Source organism: Coregonus lavaretus, assembly GCF_964263955.1.
Source record: "Coregonus lavaretus genome assembly, chromosome: 28".
NCBI lineage: Eukaryota > Metazoa > Chordata > Actinopteri > Salmoniformes > Salmonidae > Coregonus > Coregonus lavaretus.
Genome location: NC_140015.1, coordinates 35,882,577 through 35,904,059, shown reverse-complemented (window position 1 = coordinate 35,904,059; position 21,483 = coordinate 35,882,577). Strand labels below are relative to the sequence as shown.

General features: G+C 51.0%; 1 protein-coding gene across 1 annotated transcript in view; it reads left to right on the top strand.

Moving 5' to 3' along the window:
* Window positions 1–15,277, top strand: part of LOC311104332 (fascin-2-like) — a gene marked incomplete at both ends in the record, with an annotated part of 46,079 nt that extends 30,802 nt beyond the window's left edge. Inside the window, 4 exons of the mRNA XM_084146145.1 lie at window positions 3,423–3,579; window positions 5,244–5,365; window positions 14,594–14,761; window positions 15,075–15,277. Of these exons, the coding sequence (XP_084002271.1) occupies window positions 3,423–3,579; window positions 5,244–5,365; window positions 14,594–14,761; window positions 15,075–15,277 (650 nt within the window). The remainder of the gene's footprint in view (window positions 1–3,422; window positions 3,580–5,243; window positions 5,366–14,593; window positions 14,762–15,074) is intronic.
* Window positions 15,278–21,483: the final 6,206 nt, after the last annotated feature.

The window sequence follows — 21,483 nt, the reverse complement described above, 5'->3', positions numbered from 1 at the left end:
AATACGGACTTTCAGCTCCCTCCAAAGATTTTCTATTGGGTTCAGGTCTGGAGACTGGCTAGGCCACTCCAGGACCTTGAGATGCTACTTACGGAGCCACTCCTTAGTTGCCCTGGCTGTGTGTTTCGGGTCGTTGTCATGCTGGATGACCCAGCCACGACCCATCTTCAATGCTCTTACTGAGGGAAGGAGGTTGTTGGCCAAGATCTCGCGATACATGGCCCCATCCATCCTCCCCCCAATACGGTGCAGTCGTCCTGTCCCCTTTGCAGAAAAGCATCCCCAAAGAATGATGTTTCCACCTCCATGCTTCACGGTTGGGATGGTGTTCTTGGGGTTGTACTCATCCTTCTTCTTCCTCCAAACACGGCGAGTGGAGTTTAGACCAAAAAGCTCTATTTTTGTCTCATCAGACCACATGACCTTCTCCCATTCCTCCTCTGGATCATCCAGATGGTCATTGGCAAACTTCAGACGGGCCTGGACATGCGCTAGCTTGAGCAGGGGGACCTTGCGTGCGCTGCAGGATTTTAATCCATGACGGCGTAGTGTGTTACTAATGGTTTTCTTTGAGACTGTGGTCCCAGCTCTCTTCAGGTCATTGACCAGGTTCTGCCGTGTAGTTCTGGGCTGATCCCTCACCTTCCTCATGATCATTGATGCCCCACGAGGTGAGATCTTGCATGGAGCCCCAGACTGAGGGTGATTGACCCTCATCTTGAACTTCTTCCATTTTCTAATAATTGCGCCAACAGTTGTTGCCTTCTCACCAAGCTGCTTGCCTATTGTCCTGTAGCCCATCCCAGCCTTGTGCAGGTCTACCATTTTATCCCTGATATCCTTGCATAGCTCTCTGGTCTTGGCCATTTTGGAGAGGTTGGAGTCTGTTTGATTGAGTGTGTGGACAGGTGTCTTTTATACAGGTAACAAGTTCAAACAGGTGCAGTTAATACAGGTAATGAGTGGAGAACAGGAGGGCTTCTTAAAGAAAAACTAACAGGTCTGTAAGAACCAGAATTTTTACTGGTTGGTAGGTGATTAAATACTTATGTTATGCAATAAAATGCAAATTAATTACTTAAAAACCATACAATGTGATTTTCTGGATTTTTGTTTTAGATTCCATCTCTCACAGTTGAAGTGTACCTATGATAAAAAATTACAGACCTCTACATGCTTTGTAAGTAGGAAAACCTGCAAAATCGGCAGGGTATCAAATACTTGTTCTCCCCACTGTAATACTAAATGGAGCGGCACAGATCTTGTTCAAATATAATACATTTTGTTCCGAGACAAGGTTGCAGCGGTAATGCCCCAGTAATATAGCACATTTAGATTGTTGGTGCAATGTGTTTATGTCCTCATAATTTTTTATTTAGGTACAATGTGTGCTTTATGAGCTCACAGTCCTGCAGTAGCGGTGTTTGCATAATATCCCCCCTGCTCACAACATGAGGGTATACGTGCAGATTTACACACCGAGAAGACCAGGGCTATTCTACTGTTTAACATGAGACATTGGCAATGTTCTGTCCTGACAGTCCTGCACTAAAAAGGAGCAGAGTGCATTTATGAGTGGAAGTGATAAAAAGATGTGGGCTTGTATCAAGGGAGGAAATGTGGATGCTTGGAAGGAGCTCATATATGGGGTTGGATGATACAGAGATAAAACAATACCTTAAAATCACAAAATGAAAAGGAACATAAATCTGTTTACTTTGTGTGTGAACCTACCCAGTTTTGTGCTGAACTGTTTATTGGTTATACGCACCAACCAAATATCCTTTATATCCTATCTAGGTCGAGAAGCTCTACGAGGAAGAACTCAGCATGCCAAATTAATATGATGTCTAAAGCTTCAGCCTACAAGACATGATCCAGCGTACCTAACCTTAACCACACATCCATGGCCAGTGGTGGGAAAACTACCCAATTGTCATACTTGAGTAAAAGTATAGATACCTTAATAGAAAATTACTCAAGTAAAAGTGAAAGTCACCCAGTAAAATAGTGCTTGAGTAAAAGTATTTGGTTTTAAATATACTTAAGTATCAAAAGTAGAAGTAGAAGTATAAATCATTTCAAATTACTTATATTAAGCAAGGCAGAATCTTATCTCCCTCACTAACTTTAAGCATCAGTTGTCAGAGCACCTTACCGATCACTGCACCTGTACACAGCCCATCTGAAATTAGCCCACCCACCCAACTACCTCATCCCTATATTGTTATTTATTTTTGCTCTTTTGCACCCCAGTATCTCTATTTGCACATAATCTCTTGCACATCTAGCATTCCAGTGTTAATACTAATTGTAATTATTTTGCACTATAGCCTATTTATTGCCTTAACTCCATAACTTGCTACATTTGCACACACTGTATATATATTTTCTGTTGTATTTTTTTGACTTTATGTTTTTTACCCCATATGTAACTCTGTGTTGTTGTTTTTATCACACTGCTTTGCTTTATCTTGGCCAGGTCGCAGTTGTAAATGAGAACTTGTTCTCAACTGGCTTACCTGGTTAAATAAAGGTGAAATAAAAAAAATAAAAAAAGATGGCACCATTTTCTTGTTTTTAAAATGTACGGATAACCAGGGGCACACTCCAACACTCAGACATGATTTACAAAAGATGTATTTGTGTTTAGTGAGTCCGCCAGACCAAGGCAGTAGGGATGACCACGTGTTATCTTGATAAGTGCTTGAATTTCACAATTTTCCTGTCCTGCTAAGTATTCAAATTGTAATGAGTACTTTGGGTTGTCAGGGAAAATGTATGGAGTAAAAAGTATCATATTTTCTTTAGGAATGTAGTGAAGTAAAAGTAAAAGTTCTCAAGAATATAAATAGTAAAGTAAAGTACAGATACCCCAGAAAAACTACTTAAGTAGTACTTTAAAGTATTTTTACTTAAGTACTTTACACCACTGTCCACGCCACACAGCCCATTCAGACAAGGCCAGGGATATAAGAATATCACTGTCGGCCTGACCAGGTTTTGTGCTGTGAGTCCCTGAGCTGTGTAACACTAGAGGAGAAGAGAGGAGAGACAGACAGTTCTGTAATGAGCTGTCACATCACTGCTGTGTCCATGGTTCTCCTGCAAATCACCTTTGAGTGTAACTGGCTCGTGAAAAGACCTTGTAATCATCGTCATTGTAACGCCCTTCGACTTCGAGCCATGGCATTATTATCTCAACTGTCAATGGATCAATAAAGCTTTGTTGTTGTCTCTGTATAATGGATCGATAAAGTTTTGTTGTTGTCTCTGTATAATGGATAAATACAGTTTTGTTGTTGTCTCTGTATAATGGATCAATAACATTTTGTTGTTGTCTCTGTATAACGGATCAAAAGAGTTTTGTTGTTGTCTCTGTATAACGGATCAATAAAGTTTGTTGTGTTGTATCGTTATAGGTGTGAGCATCTCAGCCAACCAGGATGTGGAGACAGACATGGAGACCTTCCAGATGGAGATTGATAAGGAGAGCAAGAAGTGCATGTTTAGGACCAACGGCGGTAACTACTGGACACTGGTCTCCCACGGAGGGATCCAGTCCACAGCCACGGAGGTGTATGTATCTATTTTACACTCACTAGTTTGTCATGAGAATGCACACCACAGAGTTGGCTACAGACGGTTTCCCAATTCATTATTTTTGACATTCTTGCTAACATGCTAACATTATCTGTTGGACATTCAGATGTTGTGTTGCCAGAACTAGCACACATGATTCAACTCGTCAAATAATAACCAAATCAGTCATTAAAACTCGTTTTTCAATCAATCCACAAATGTCTTGTTAACAAACTATAGTTTTGGCAAGTCGGATATCTACTTTGTGCATGACACAAGTAATTTTTCCAACAATTGTTTACAGACAGATTAGTTCACTTATAATTCACTGTATCACAATTCCAGTGGGTCAGAAGTTTACATACATTAAGTTGACTGTGCCTTTTAACAGCTTGGAAAATTCCAGAAAATGATGTCATGTCTTTAGAAGCTTCTGATAGGCTAATTGACATCATTTGAGTCAATTGGAGGTGTACCTGTGGATGTATTTCAAGGCCTACCTTCAAACTCAGTGCCTATTTGCTTGACATCATGGGAAAATCAAAAGAAATCAGCCAAGACCTCAGAAAAAAAATGTAGACCTCCACAAGTCTGGTTCATCCTTTGGAGCAATTTCCAAACGCCTGAAGGTACCACGTTCATCTGTACAAACAATAGTACGCAAGTATGAACACCATGGGACCACGCAGCCGTCATCCCGCTCAGGAAGGAGACGCATTCTGTCTCCTAGAGATGAACGTACTTTGGTGCGAAAAGTGCAAATCAATCCCAGAACAACAGCTAAGGACCTTGTGAAGATGCTGGAGGAAACAGGTACAAAAGTATCTATATCCACAGTAAAAAGAGTCCTATATCGACACAACCTGAAAGGCAACTCAGCAAGGCACTGCTCCAAAACCGCCAAAAGGGGGTTGCTTGCAAGCCGAAGAACACCATCCCAACCGTGAAGCACAGAGGTGGCAGCATCATGCTGTGGGGGTGCTTTGCTGCAGGAGGGACTGTTGCACTTCACAAAATAGATGGCATCATGAGGAAGGAAAATTATGTAGATATATTGAAGCAACATCTCAAGACATCAGTCAGGAAGTTAAAGCTTGGTCGCAAATGGGTCTTCCAAATGGACAATGACCCCAAGCATACTTCCAAAGTTGTGGCAAAATGGCTTAAGGACAACAAAGTCAAGGTATTGGAGAGGCCATCACAAAGCCCTGACCTCAAGCTTGTGGACAGCTACCCGAAACGTTTGACCCAAGTTAAACAATTGAAAGGCAATGCTACAAAATACTAATTGAGTGTATGTAAACTTCTGACCCACTGGGAATGTGATGAAAGATATAAAAGCTGAAATAAATCATTCTCTCTACTATTATTCTTAAAATAAAGTGGTGATCCTAACTGACCTAAGACAGGGAACTTTTACTAGGATTAAATGTCAGGAATTGTGAAAAACTAACTATTTGGCTAAGGTGTATGTAAACTTCCGACTTCAACTGTAAAGGAGCAGTTTTACATAATGTCGCTTATGAGGGCATTCATCGAAAACACTTTGGTTTAAACAATAAAACTAGATATTTTTTAAACAACCTTCCAAGAAATTCAACTTTTAAAAAATAAGCTTTATTTTCATTGTTTTCTTTCCTCCCCCATCCGGACAACCACAGGGAGGCCAACACAATGTTTCATATTGAATGGCTCGGCCGCAGTGTAGCACTGAAGGCAAGCAATGGGAAGTACGTGTGCACCAAAAAGAACGGGCAGCTTTCGGCCGTCAGCGATTCCGTAGGTAAGTGCTTCGAGATCCAAATCTCTGATGTGATTCATTTAGCATAGAGATCACGTTATCTTTACCCTCTCTAACAATACCGCTACAACGTGTCACGTGGAATGTGCTCACCACAACTGAGGGATGAATGAGCACATGTCATGTTTAAAGAGAATTGGCACCTGATCAGAGGACGAAAAAGCGGAAGAATAGAAGATCAGTGGTGATCAAAGGATAGGGATGGACTGGGACCAGAAATCGGCCCGGGCATTTCCCACACTGGCCCATTTTTCCTCTCGGGCCCCATTACTAGATTAAAAATAGAATTCTGACAGATCCACTGGGCTAAAATCAGTGGCCCATCTGGCATTTGGCCAAACTGCCCTACGTCCCTACTGCCCTACTGCCCTACTGCCCTACGTCCCTACTGCCCTACGTCCCTACTGCCCAAATCCCTACTGCCCTACTGCCCTACGTCCCTACGTCCCTATGGCTCTACCGCCCTACGTCCCTACTGCCCTACTGCCCTAAGTCCCTACTGCCCTACGTCCCTACGTCCCTACGTCCCTACTGCCCTACGTCCCTACGTCCCTACGTCCCTATGGCCCTACCGCCCTACGTCCCTACTGCCCTAAGTCCCTACTGCCCTACGCCCCTACTGCCCTACGTCCTTACGGCCCTACCGCCCTACGTCCATACGTCCCTACGGCCCTACCGCCCTACGTCCCTACGTCCCTACGTCCCTACGTCCCTACGTCTCTACGGCCCTACCGCCCTACGTCCCTACGTCCCTACGTCCCTACTGCCCTACTGCCCTACCGCCCTACGTCCCTACGTCCCTACCGCCCTACCGCCCTACGTCCCTACTGCCCTACGTCCCTACTGCCCTACGTCCCTATGTCCCTACGTCCCTACCGCCCTACGTCCCTACCGCCCTACGTCCCTACGTCCCTACCGCCCTACGTCCATACCGCCCTACCGCCCTACGTCCCTACTGCCGTACGTACCTACTGCCCTACGTCCCTACTGCCCTACGTCCCTACGTCCCTACTGCCCTACGTCCCTACTGCCCTACGTCCCTACTGCCCTACGTCCCTACAGCCCTACCGCCCTACGTCCCTACGTCCCTACGTCCCTACTGCCCTACGTCCCTACGTCCCTACTGCCCTACGTCCCTACTGCCCTACGTCCCTACCGCCCTACCGCCCTACGTCCCTACGTCCCTACGTCCCTACGTCCCTACGGCCCTACGTCCCTACGTCCCTACTGCCCTACGTCCCTACGTCCCTACGGCTCTACGGCCCTACCGCCCTACGGCCCTACGTCCCTACGTCCCTACTGCCCTACTGCCCTACCGCCCTACGTCCCTACGTCCCTACCGCCCTACGTCCCTACGTCCCTACTGCCCTACGTCCCTACTGCCCTATGTCCCTACGTCCCTACTTCCCTACGTCCCTACCGCCCTACGTCCCTACGTCCCTACTGCCCTACGTCCCTACGTCCCTACCGCCCTACGTCCCTACCGCCCTACGTCCCTACGTCCCTACCGCCCTACGTCCATACCGCCCTACTGCCGTACGTCCCTACTGCCCTACGTCCCTACTGCCCTACGTCCCTACCGCCCTACCGCCCTACCGCCCTACCGCCCTACGTCCCTACGTCCCTACGTCCCTACTGCCCTACGTCCCTACTGCCCTACCGCCCTACCGCCCTACGTCCCTACGTCCCTACTGCCCTACGTCCCTACCGCCCTACCGCCCTACGTCCCTACGTCCCTACTGCCCTAAGATCCTACTGCCCTACATCCCTACGTACCTACGGCCCTACCGCCCTACGTCCCTACGGCCCTACCGCTCTACGTCCCTACGTCCCTACTGCCCTACATCCCTACGGCCCTACGGCCCTACGTCCTTACCGCCCTACCGCCCTACGTCCCTACTGCCCTACGTCCCTACCGCCCTACGTCCCTACGTCCCTACTGCCCTACGTCCCTACGTCCCTACTGCCCTACGTCCCTACGTCCCTACTGCCCTACGTCCCTACGTCTCTACTGCCCTACGTCCCTACGTCCCTACGTCCCTACTGCCCTACGTCCCTACTGCCCTACGTCCCTACTCCCCTACGTCCCTACGTCCCTACGTCCCTACTGCCTTACGTCCCTACGTCCCTACTGCCCTACGTCCCTACGTCCCTACCGCCCTACGTCCCTACTGCCCTACGTCCCTACGTCCCTACTGCCCTACGTCCCTACGTCCCTACGTCCCTACCGCCCTACGTCTCTACCGCCCTACGTCCCTACCGCCCTACCACCCTACCGCCCTACATCCCTATGGCCCTACGGCCCTACCGCCCTACGGCCCTACGTCCCTACCGCCCTACCGCCCTACGTCCCTACTGCCCTACCGCCCTAAGTCCCTACTGCCCTACGTCCCTACGTCCCTATGGCCCTACCGCCCTACGTCCCTACTGCCCTAAGTCCCTACTGCCCTACGCCCCTACTGCCCTACGTCCTTACAGCCCTACCGCCCTACGTCCATACGTCCCTACGGCTTTACGGCCCTACCGCCCTACGTCCCTACGTCCCTACGGCTCTACGGCCCTACCGCCCTACGTCCCTACGTCCCTAGGTCCCTACTGCCCTACCGCCCTACGTCCCTACCGCCCTACCGCCCTACCGCCCTACGTCCCTACTGCCCTACGTCCCTACTGCCCTACGTCCCTATGTCCCTACCGCCCTACGTCCCTACTGCCCTACGTCAATACCGCCCTACGTCCCTACGTCCCTACTGCCCTACGTCCCTACGTCCCTAACGCCCTACGTCCCTACCGCCCTACGTCCCTACGTCCCTACCGCCCTACGTCCATACCGCCCTACCGCGCTACGTCCCTACTGCCGTACGTCCCTACTGCCCTACGTCCCTACTGCCCTATGTCCCTACGTCCCTACGTCCCTACTGCCCTACGTCCCTACTGCCCTACGTTCCTACTGCCCTACGTCCCTACAGCCCTACCGCCCTACTGCCCTACGTCCCTACGTCCATACTGCCCTACGTCCCTACGGCCCTACGGCCCTACGTCCCTACGTCCCTACTGCCCTACCGCCCTACGTCCCTACGTCCCTACGGCTCTACCGCCCTACGTCCCTACGTCCCTACTGCCCTACTGCCCTACCGCCCTACGTCCCTACCGCCCTACGTCCCTACGTCCCTACGTCCCTACTGCCCTACGTCCATACCGCCCTACCGCCCTACGTCCCTACTGCCGTACGTCTCTACTGCCCTACGTCCCTACTGCCCTATGTCCCTACGTCCCTACGTCCCTACTGCCCTACGTCCCTACTGCCCTACGGCCCTACAGCCCTACCGCCCTACGTCCCTACGTCTCTACTGCTCTACGTCCCTACGTCCATACTGCCCTACGTCCCTACGGCCCTACGTCCCTACGTCCCTACGTCCCTACTGCCCTACGTCCCTACGTCCCTACGTCCCTACGTCCCTACGTCCCTACGGCTCTACCGCCCTACGTCCCTACTGCCCTACTGCCCTACCGCCCTACGTCCCTACGTCCCTACGTCCCTACTGCCCTACGTCCCTACTGCCCTACGTCCCTACCGCCCTACGTCCCTACTGCCCTACGTCCCTACCGCCCTATGTCCCTACCGCCCTACGTCCCTACGTCCCTACCGCCCTACGTCCATACCGCCCTACAGCCCTACTGCCGTACGTCCCTACTGCCCTACGTCCCTACTGCCGTACGTCCCTACTGCCCCACCTCCCTACTGCCCTATGTCCCTACGTCCCTACGTCCCTACTGCCCTACGTCCCTACGTCCCTACTGCCCTACGTCCCTACCGCCCTACGTCCCTACGTCCCTACTGCCCTACGTCCCTACGTCCCTACGGCCCTACGTCCCTACGTCCCTACTGCCCTACCGCCCTACGTCCCTACGTCCCTACTGCCCTACTGCCCTACCGCCCTACGTCCCTACGTCCCTACCGCCCTACGTCCCTACGTCCCTACCGCCCTACGTCCCTACTGCCCTATGTCCCTACGTCCCTACCGCCCTACGTCCATACCGCCCTACCGCCCTACGTCCCTACTGCCGTACGTCCCTACTGCCCTACGTCCCTACTGCCCTACGTCCCTACGTCCCTACTGCCCTACGTCCCTACTGCCCTACGTCCCTACTGCCCTACGTCCCTACAGCCCTACCGCCCTACGTCCCTACGTCCCTACGTCCCTACTGCCCTACGTCCCTACGTCCCTACTGCCCTACGTCCCTACGGCCCTACGGCCTCTACGTCCCTACGTCCCTACTGCCCTACGTCCCTACGTCCCTACGTCCCTACGGCTCTACGGCCCTACCGCCCTACGTCCCTACTGCCCTACTGCCCTACCGCCCTACGTCCCTACGTCCCTACGTCCCTACTGCCCTACGTCCCTACTGCCCTACGTCCCTACTGCCCTACGTCCCTACCGCCCTACGTCCCTACTGCCCTACGTCCCTACCGCCCTATGTCCCTACCGCCCTACGTCCCTACGTCCCTACCGCCCTACGTCCATACCGCCCTACAGCCCTACTGCCGTACGTCCCTACTGCCCTACGTCCCTACTGCCGTACGTCCCTACTGCCCTACGTCCCTACTGCCCTATGTCCCTACGTCCCTACGTCCCTACTGCCCTACGTCCCTACCGCCCTACCGCCCTACGTCCCTACGTCCCTACGTCCCTACGTCCCTACGGCCCTACGTCCCTACGTCCCTACTGCCCTACGTCCCTACGTCCCTACGGCTCTACGGCCCTACCGCCCTACGGCCCTACGTCCCTACGTCCCTACTGCCCTACTGCCCTACCGCCCTACGTCCCTACGTCCCTACCGCCCTACGTCCCTACGTCCCTACTGCCCTACGTCCCTACTGCCCTATGTCCCTACGTCCCTACTGCCCTACGTCCCTACCGCCCTACGTCCCTACGTCCCTACTGCCCTACGTCCCTACCGCCCTACGTCCCTACCGCCCTACGTCCCTACGTCCCTACGTCCCTACGTCCATACCGCCCTACTGCCGTACGTCCCTACTGCCCTACGTCCCTACTGCCCTACGTCCCTACCGCCCTACCGCCCTACCGCCCTACCGCCCTACGTCCCTACGTCTCTACTGCCCTACGTCCCTACTGCCCTACCGCCCTACCGCCCTACGTCCCTACGTCCCTACTGCCCTACGTCCCTACCGCCCTACCGCCCTACCGCCCTACGTCCCTACGTCCCTACTGCCCTAAGATCCTACTGCCCTACGTCCCTACGTCCCTACGTCCCTACCGCCCTACGTCCCTACGGCCCTACCGCCCTACATCCCTACGTCCCTACTGCCCTACATCCCTACGGCCCTACGTCCTTACCGCCCTACCGCCCTACGTCCCTACTGCCCTACGTCCCTACCGCCCTACGTCCCTACGTCCCTACTGCCCTACGTCCCTACGTCCCTACTGCCCTACGTCCCTACGTCCCTACTGCCCTACGTCCCTACGTCCCTACGTCCCTACTGCCCTACGTCCCTACTGCCCATACGTCCCTACTCCCCTACGTCCCTACGTCCCTACGTCCCTACTGCCTTACGTCCCTACGTCCCTACTGCCCTACGTCCCTACGTCCCTACCGCCCTACGTCCCTACTGCCCTACGTCCCTACGTCCCTACTGCCCTACGTCCCTACGTCCCTACGTCCCTACCGCCCTACGTCTCTACCGCCCTACGTCCCTACCGCCCTACCACCCTACCGCCCTACATCCCTATGGCCCTACGGCCCTACCGCCCTACGGCCCTACGTCCCTACCGCCCTACCGCCCTACGTCCCTACTGCCCTACCGCCCTAAGTCCCTACTGCCCTACGTCCCTACGTCCCTATGGCCCTACCACCCTACGTCCCTACTGCCCTAAGTCCCTACTGCCCTACGCCCCTACTGCCCTACGTCCTTACGGCCCTACCGCCCTACGTCCATACGTCCCTACGGCTTTACGGCCCTACCGCCCTACGTCCCTACGTCCCTACGGCTCTACGGCCCTACCGCCCTACGTCCCTACGTCCCTACGTCCCTACTGCCCTACTGCCCTACCGCCCTACGTCCCTACCGCCCTACCGCCCTACCGCCCTACGTCCCTACTGCCCTACGTCCCTACTGCCCTACGTCCCTATGTCCCTACCGCCCTACGTCCCTACTGCCCTACGTCAATACCGCCCTACGTCCCTACGTCCCTACTGCCCTACGTCCCTACGTCCCTAACGCCCTACGTCCCTACCGCCCTACGTCCCTACGTCCCTACCGCCCTACGTCCATACCGCCCTACCGCCCTACGTCCCTACTGCCGTACGTCCCTACTGCCCTACGTCCCTACTGCCCTATGTCCCTACGTCCCTACGTCCCTACTGCCCTACGTCCCTACTGCCCTACGTCCCTACAGCCCTACCGCCCTACGTCCCTACGTCCCTACTGCCCTACGTCCCTACGTCCATACTGCCCTACGTCCCTACGGCCCTACGTCCCTACGTCCCTACTGCCCTACCGCCCTACGTCCCTACGTCCCTACGGCTCTACCGCCCTACGTCCCTACGTCCCTACTGCCCTACTGCCCTACCGCCCTACGTCCCTACCGCCCTACGTCCCTACGTCCCTACTGCCCTACGTCCATACCGCCCTACCGCCCTACGTCCCTACTGCCGTACGTCCCTACTGCCCTACGTCCCTACGTCCCTATGTCCCTACGTCCCTACGTCCCTACTGCTCTACGTCCCTACTGCCCTACGTCCCTACTGCCCTACGGCCCTACAGCCCTACCGCCCTACGTCCCTACGTCCCTACGTCCCTACTGCTCTACGTCCCTACGTCCATACTGCCCTACGTCCCTAGGGCCCTACGGCCCTACGTCCCTACGTCCCTACTGCCCTACCGCCCTACGTCCCTACGGCTCTACCGCCCTACGTCCCTACGTCCCTACTGCCCTACTGCCCTACCGCCCTACGTCCCTACCGCCCTACGTCCCTACGTCCCTACTGCCCTACGTCCCTACTGCCCTACGTCCCTACCTCCCTACGTCCCTACTGCCCTACGTCCCTACCGCCCTATGTCCCTACCGCCCTACGTCCCTACGTCCCTACCGCCCTACGTCCATACCGCCCTACAGCCCTACTGCCGTACGTCCCTACTGCCCTACGTCCCTACTGCCGTACGTCCCTACTGCCCTACGTCCCTACTGCCCTATGTCCCTACGTCCCTACGTCCCTACTGCCCTACGTCCCTACGTCCCTACTGCCCTACGTCCCTACCGCCCTACGTCCCTACGTCCCTACTGCCCTACGTCCCTACGTCCCTACGTCCCTACGGCCCTACGTCCCTACGTCCCTACTGCCCTACCGCCCTACGTCCCTACGTCCCTACTGCCCTACTGCCCTACCGCCCTACGTCCCTACGTCCCTACCGCCCTACGTCCCTACGTCCCTACTGCCCTACGTCCCTACTGCCCTATGTCCCTACGTCCCTACTGCCCTACGTCCCTACCGCTCTACATCCCTACGTCTCTACCTCCCTACGTCCCTACGTCCCTACCGCCCTACGTCCCTACCGCCCTACGTCCCTACGTCCCTACCGCCCTACGTCCATACCGCCCTACTGCCGTACGTCCCTACTGCCCTACGTCCCTACTGCCCTACGTCCCTACGTCCCTACCGCCCTACCGCCCTACCGCCCTACGTCCCTACGTCCCTACTGCCCTACGTCCCTACGTCCCTACTGCCCTACGTCCCTACTGCCCTACCGCCCTACCGCCCTACCGCCCTACGTCCCTACTGCCCTACGTCCCTACCGCCCTACGTCCCTACGTCCCTACTGCCCTAAGATCCTACTGCCCTACGTCCCTACGTCCCTACGGCCCTACCGCCCTACGTCCCTACGGCCCTACGGCCCTACGTCCTTACCGCCCTACCGCCCTACGTCCCTACTGCCCTACGTCCCTACGTCCCTACGTCCCTACGTCCCTACGTCCCTACTGCCCTACGTCCCTACGTCCCTACTGCCCTACGTCCCTACGTCCCTACTGCCCTACGTCCCTACGTCCCTACTGCCCTACGTCCCTACGTCCCTACGTCCCTACTGCCCTACGTCCCTACTGCCCATACGTCCCTACTCCCCTACGTCCCTACGTCCCTACGTCCCTACGTCCCTACTGCCTTACGTCCCTACGTCCCTACTGCCCTACGTCCCTACGTCCCTACCGCCCTACTGCCCTACGTCCCTACGTCCCTACTGCCCTACGTCCCTACGTCCCTACGTCCCTACCGCCCTACGTCTCTACCGCCCTACGTCCCTACCGCCCTACCACCCTACCGCCCTACATCCCTATGGCCCTACGGCCCTACCGCCCTACGGCCCTACGGCCCTACCGCCCTACGGCCCTACGTCCCTACCGCCCTGCCGCCCTACGTCCCTACTGCCCTACCGCCCTAAGTCCCTACTGCCCTACGGCCCTACGTCCCTACCGCCCTATGGCCCTACGTCCCTATGGCCCTACCGCCCTGCCACCCTATGGCCAGTCCTTTTCTGTCAAACAAGATGTTATTAAAGCCTCACCTGGCTGTGACCCCACTCTCAGGAGGAGTTGGGATATGCAAAAAACTGGGCAAAAACTGGTTGAATCAACATTGTTTCCATGTAATTTCAACAAACATATTCAAGGTGAGGATGTTGAATCAGCATGGAAAAATGATTGGATTTGCAAAAAGTCATCAACCTAAAGGAAGTGTGTCATTTTTTCACCCAACTTAAATTCAATGTCATGGTGACATTTTTTGTTGATTTCACGTTGAATTCACATTAGTCAACCAAATGTAAATCAAAAATAGATGTTGGACTGACGTCTGTGCCCAGTGGGTTCCAATTCACACATGCGTATTAATACACACTTGTAGATGTGGGATGTAGGACAGATATAAGCACCCACCAAATTATTATTATTGTTATTATTATTGTTATTATTATTGTCATTATTGCTATTATTATTGTTATTATTGTTATTATTATTATTATCATTATTGTTATTATTATTGTTATTATTGTCGTTATTGTTATTATTATTGTTATTATTGTCATTATTGTTATTATTGTCATTATTGTTATTATTATTGTTATTATTGTCATTATTGTTATTATTATTGTTATTATTGTCATTATTGTTATTCTATCTTCCTGTTGTTGTGTTGCAGGTGATGATGAGCTCTTCCTGATGAAGCTCATTAATCGGCCCATGTTGATCCTGCGAGGGGAGAACGGTTTTGTGTGTCATCACAAGAGCTCCAACACGCTGGATGCCAACCGATCCGTCTATGACATCTTCTCACTGCTCTTCAGCGATGGCGCCTACCACATAAAAAGTCAGTGTGTGCCGTGTGTGTGTGTGTGTGCGGGTGGAGGGTGGATGTGTGTGTGTGTGTGCTTGCATGGATGCATGTACGCATGTTTGCATGTGTGTGTATGTTTTCATGTCCCACGTATGTGTAAATGTTCTATCTGCATGTGTCCTGCTGTCTTAGAGTAAAAGGTGTCATAGTCCTATCAGTATTACTGTGTCCTGCTGTCTTAGAGTAAAAGGTGTCATAGTCCTATCAGTATTACTACAACGTACACCAAATTAAGTATGTGACTCTTCATCTCTAACTAACAATAACGTTGTCCATCTCCACTCAGGCGTGGGTGGAAAGTTCTGGTACGTCTCCAGCAGCGGCCTGGTGTGCTCAGACGGAGACAAGCCTGAGGACTTCTTCCTGGAGTTCCTGGAGCACGGGCGAGTGGGAATCAAGGGCAAGAACGGCAAGTACCTGCGTGGGGACAGCGGCGCGCTGAAGGGTGACGCCGCAACCGTGGACCCCTCCTGTCTATGGGAGTACTAACCTGGCGCGACCTCCGACGACCCCTGAAGTACGTGGAGGGAGAAAGAGAGAGGGGCAGTATGGAGGGTGAAGGAGAGAGGGGCAGTATGGAGAGTGAAGGAGAGAGGGGGGACCAGGTTCCCACCTGGGTTCACAGCTCAACCCACAAAGATACAGTACACAGACTGACTGGGGAACATTTTCACTACTCTCCTTTCTACGTTAGCTGCAAATGGGAGGCCACTCCCACTTTTTTGTTTTGTATTGGTAAAAAGTGAAAATGTGTAGAAAGTTATTTATTTGTGTTTATTTTATTATATTTTATTTGTTTTCCAAAAAAAGCATATGTTATCTAAATGTTGTTGTTTTTTTCAAGTGACATTGCCAACATCAACAACAGAGAATACTTAATCAAATCTGCTAATTTTGGTCACTCACACAGCCTATACAAAAAGGCATTACATGCTGTATACCGGTACTTAAATTATTATCTGGATGCCTGAATAAAGGCAGCTTTTCACGTTAATATTTCTTGTTGTGATGTTTACTGTTGTCTTCAACAACAGTGTTATCAGTACAATGATTGCCCAACACTGCTCCCGAACATACTCACTGCTTCCAAAGAGGACAAGAAATCAGCTTCCAAAATGCCCAAATTAATGGTGTAGAATAGCAGACCCAGAGTAGCCCAAATGGCCCTGTGTGTGTAGCCCAGAGTAGCCCAAATGGCCCTGTGTGAGTAGCCCAGAGTATCCCAAATGGCCCTGTGTGTGTAGCCCAGAGTAGCCCAAATGGCCCTGTGTGTGTAGCCCAGAGTAGCCCAAATGGCCCTGTGTGTGTAGCCCAGAGTAGCCCAAATGGCCCTGTGTGTGTGTAGCCCAGAGTAGCCCAAATGGCCCTGTGTGTGTGTAGCCCAGAGTAGCCCAAATGGCCCTGTGTGTGTGTAGCCCAGAGTAGCCCAAATGGCCCTGTGTGTGTAGCCCAGAGTAGCCCAAATGGCCCTGTGTGTGTGTAGCCCAGAGTAGCCCAAATGGCCCTGTGTGTGTAGCCCAGAGTAGCCCAAATGGCCCTGTGTGTGTAGCCGAAATGACCCTGTGTGAGTAGCCCAGAGTAGCCCAAATGGCCCTGTGTGAGTAGCCCAAATGGCCCTGTGTGTGTAGCCCAGAGTAGCCCGAATGGCCCTGTTTGAATTACAACTTTTTACATTTTAGTCATTTAGCAGACGCTCTTATCCAGAGCGACTTACAGTTAGTGAATGCATACATTTTATTTTTCATTTTTTCTCATACTGGCTCCCCCGTGGGAATCGAACCCACAACCCTGGCGTTGCAAGCGCCATGCTCTACCAACTGAGCTACACGGGACTCACGATGCAATACAATCCTTCTTCCCTTCCTTGAAGTAATCACTGATTTGACATGACTGATGTAAGCAACCTTGCATGTCAGATCAGTGATTACTTGGAGGATGTATTTAAAGAGTAGTCGAACAGGGCCAATGTCTGGTCCTGCTACAGATTATATAGCACATTTGAATTAATTATAACAAAGACAGGAAAACATCAGTTGTCCACCATGTGGGACCATTCACTAGTATCACAGTACTAGAAAGTTGTAAGATATCAACATGAGGGAAAAGCAAGAGACCAAAACAGTTTGAGAGGGGAGCATACTACAAGGGTGATTTGAAATGTTCTAATCCCTTCAAACTCAACTCTGGACCTCGAAGCCAGCTCCAATGCATTTCTTTCATTGTTCGCCTCTAATCAGGTACTGATTTAGACCTGGGACACCAGGTGTGTGCAATTCATTATCAGGTAGAACAGAAAACCAGCAGGCTCCGGACCTTGTAGGGTAAGAGTTGAATACCTCTGTTCTAACCATTTCTGACTCTGTGTGGGGGACTGTATGGGTTGTACTTTATCATGTCAGTCTACAAGTTTGCAGTCACAAGACGATAAAACCCACGGTTTCAGGGAATCCGTTTGACCAATGGCGAAGCACAGAATTGTAGTTATTTAGGATGTTATTTAGATCAGTGATTCTGTCCGGTCTGACTGCAAGGTTGTGAAACTCAAACACACACAACACTATCAAGTGCTGCTCTGATGTCCTGCCATGGGGCTTTAAAAAATCTTCCATGGTGCACCCATTGAGTTGGAAAGAGGGCCCACCCCATTTGCTGTTTTCGCATCAGTGACAGCATGGACAGTGGCATTTAGGGCTATCTCCCTTTTAAAGTAGTCAATTTCTTCTTCTACAAGTTTATCGGCGGTACGTAAACAAAGTGAAAAGGTGCATACCACCACCTGCTCTACTGCAGTGTGTATAGTCTAAACAGGAATAAAGCCAAGGTTTGCTGACCTGGATGGAATTCTGTGTGAATTCTGTGATCTCCCTTAACCCATAGGACGTCCCACCCATTTGACTACTTAAAGACTTAAAACCTTCAGTGGCGCTGGCCATGCTAAACAAGCTTTGTGGCAAGTGTGCCCTCTAACCATCTCTATGGATGCCCTCTAGTTTTATCCCACCTTTCCCTGTTTTAGCCATACCCTCTCCTTGAGCCTCTGTCCTGCAATCAACTCACCCCAAACACTTTAGACAGATCTAACAACTCAGAGACTTTGTGGTTAGTGTCCGTCCTGAGATTGGAAGGTTGGGGGTTCGATTTGATACTCAGCATTAAGGAGATGTATTGTGGGTAAGGCCCTGTGACAGACGAGCATCCTGTCCAGAGGGTTGTACATCCAGCTGCATCAACCTACAGAAACAGGTAATAGGCTCTATGGGCCATTCTGGTTCAGAGAAGGCTTACTTCTTTCTTCTTAGACAGATTTGATTTACAGGGGGATCTAGATGAGGATGGAAGGCACAGTAGAAAAGGTAGATGGGGATTGAACCCTGGTTCATTTTGTGTCGAGTGTTATCACTTGACATGGCTCTGCACCAGTTGATTGTTAATGTAGTTTGAATTGGCTGTACACTCTTAGAGAAAAAGGTGCTATCTAGAACCTAAAAGGGTTCTTCGGCTGTTCCCATAGGACACACAAACTCAACTCTGGACCTCGACGTGAAGCCAGTTCCACTGCGTTTTTTCATTGTTGCCCTCTAATCAGGGACTGATTTACACCTGGGACACCAGGTGGGTGCAATTAATTACCAGGTAGAACAGAAAACCAGCAGGCTTCGGACCCCGTTGGTTAAGGGTTGAATTCCCCTGCCATAGGAGAACCCTTTGAAAACCACTTTTTGGTTCCAGGCAGAACCCTTTTGTTCCACGTAGAATCCTTTACACAGAGGGATCTACATGGAACCCAAAATAGTTTCACCTGGAACCAAAGGAGGTTCTACCTGGAACGAAAAAGGGTTCTCCTATTGGGACAGCTGAAGAACCCTTTTGGAACCCTTTTTTCTAAGCGTGTACTTGTTCATCAATCAAGGCTGTACTTGTACATCTACACTGCAGGAGCTGTTGAAGTTGCTTCGTCCATTATCTGTTGACCGATTGAAATCAACAGGGACTTGCAGTAACATTTGACTTTAAAGCCTGTGGGTATAAAGCATTGTAAGACTTGCCATAGGCACATATGATCCCCTTACAATCATCTCATAATAAATGCTGTCTGAATACCTTCCAAAACATAACTATAAGCCTTGTTATAACGCTCATTCATGTTTATAACATGTTATAAAGCATTATATCTGCAGGCTTTCTTTAAATTGTTACCAGACTTGCTACTCTTATTTAGTTATTTAAAACAACACTTGTATGGCTGTTTGGTTGAGGTTTGTCTTTGAGAGTCACACACCATGTAATTATTTTTTGATCATGGCCCTGATCTCTACAATCTCCATTAAACAGAATGTTTCTGCAGATTAGGGTTTTGACCATGCTTCTCTGAACATGAAATGTAACACATTTTGATGCTGCAAGTTAATTAAAAATGGTGAGAGAAACATCCTATTGACCTTCTTATTCTTTATGTAGTATTTTAGTATCTATCAATCAAATGTATTTATAAAGCCCTTTTTACATCAGCAGATGTCACAAAGTGCTTATAGAGGAACCCAGCCTAAAACCCCAAATCTGGGTGGTAGCCTGACTAGGAAATGTGTTGTTAGCTCCCCAATCTAGAGCATAGGCTTGTGCAAGAGCCTCAGGGAACCCAGGGATCACTCCATGTCAATTGGGGACAAACCCCTTGGTTTGTGCTGTGGTGGAGACCTCTGTGGGCTATACTCGGCCTTGTCTCAGGATTGTAAGTTGGTGGTTGGGGATATCCCTCTAGTGGTGCGGGGGCTGTGCTTTGGCGGAGTGGGTGGGGTTATATCCTTCCTGTTTGGCCCTGTCCGGGGGTTTCTTCGGATGGGGCCACAGTGTCTCCGGACCGCTCCGGTCTCAGCCTCCAGTATTTATGCTGCAGTAGTTTATGTGTCGGGGGGCTGGGGTTAGTTGGTTATACCTGGAGTACTTCTCCTGTCTTATCCAGTGTCCTGTGTGAATTTAAGTATGCTCTCTCTAATTCTCTCGTTCTCTCTTTCTCTCTGAGAACCTGAGCCCTAGGACCATACGTCAGGACTACCGGGCATGATGACACCTTGCTGTCCCCAGTCCGCCTGGCCTTGCTGCTATTCCAGTTTCAACTGTTCTGCCTGCGGCTACGAAACCCCTACCTGTCCCAGACCTGCTGTTTTCAACTCTTAATGATCGGCTATGAAAAGCCAACTGAGAGACCTGAGCCCTAGGACCATACGTCGGGACTACCGGCCGTGGTGACTCCTTGCTGTCCCCAGTCCGCCTGGCCTTGCTGCTATTCCAGTTTCAACTGTTCTGCCTGCGGTTATGGAACCCCTACCTGTCCCAGGCCTGCTGTTTTCAACTCTTAATGATCGGCTATGAAAAGCCAACTGAGATTTATTCCTGATTATTATTTGACCATGCTTGTCACTTATGAACATTTTTGAACATCTTGGCATGGTTCTGTTATAATCTCCACCCGGCACAGCCAGAAGAGGACTGGCCACCCCTCATAGCCTGGTTCCTCTCTAGGTTTCTTCCTAGGTTTTCGCCTTTCTAGGGAGTTTTTCCTAGCCACCGTGCTTCTACACCTGCATTACTAGCTGTTTGGGGTTTTAGGCTGGGTTTCTGTACAGCACTTCGAGATATTAGCTGATGTAAGAAGGGCTATATAAAATAAAATTGATTGATTGATTGATGAGGACATGAGAGGGTGCTGAATACAATGTAATCCAATTCAATAATTATGGACCCAGTTTGCTATAGAATTAGCCTACTACTAATACAACATTCCTCCATTCCAGGTATCCTGACTGATTTATTGACTGGCCATTGACTGGCCATTTTCAGAAATTGTCACACTATTATTAAAAGTTCCGAAATGTAGGTCGTCATCCATTAAGTGTTTCGTGTACTGGATCAGCCGTTCCAAAATAGACTCGCTACTGAAATACAACATATATTAGCATATTAGCAGTGCTACTGCGCATCAAACACGTTATAAGAGAATTGCGTAGGACTGGGCTGCAGCGTCATAGCCAATGTTACAAGCGAACCTCCCGAGTGGCGGGGCAGTGCTAGCTGTGCCTCTAGAGATCCTGGTTCGAATCCAGGCTCTGTCGTAGCCGGCCGTGACCGGGAGACCCATGGGGCGGCGCACAATTGGCCCAGCGTCGTCTATGGTAGGGGAGGGAATGGCCGGCAGGGATGTAGCTCAATTGGTAGAGCATGGCGTTTGCAACGCCAGGGTTGTGGGTTCGATTCCCACGGGGGTATGAAAAGAAGTATTAAAAAATAATGTATGCACTCAGTAAATGTACAAGTACCCTCTCGGCTAGGTGTAACCCATTGCTTAAATTGAGTACATATTAAGCTAATAGTTTAGTATATTTCATTTGAGCCAATAGTTTTATCAACACTGCACACTCCTTTATTCTATTGGTTTTCCCATTGACAGTCCCGCCCTCTGATTGACAGCTCTCAGATGAGAACCTTCTGTCCAACCAGCTCGAGATAGAGAGAAAATAGAAAATAGAGTGCCTTTTGAGTCCTCTTCAGCATCGGACAAAAAGTTTTCATTTCGAGTTTAAAGCTAGAAAAGTTACTCAAAGTAAAGTATTTATCTATTGTGTTTTATCTTCATATTGCTACTAAATCAGACTATTTTCTATAAAATGTATTCATGGTGTCCTGCGCATTTTATTTAT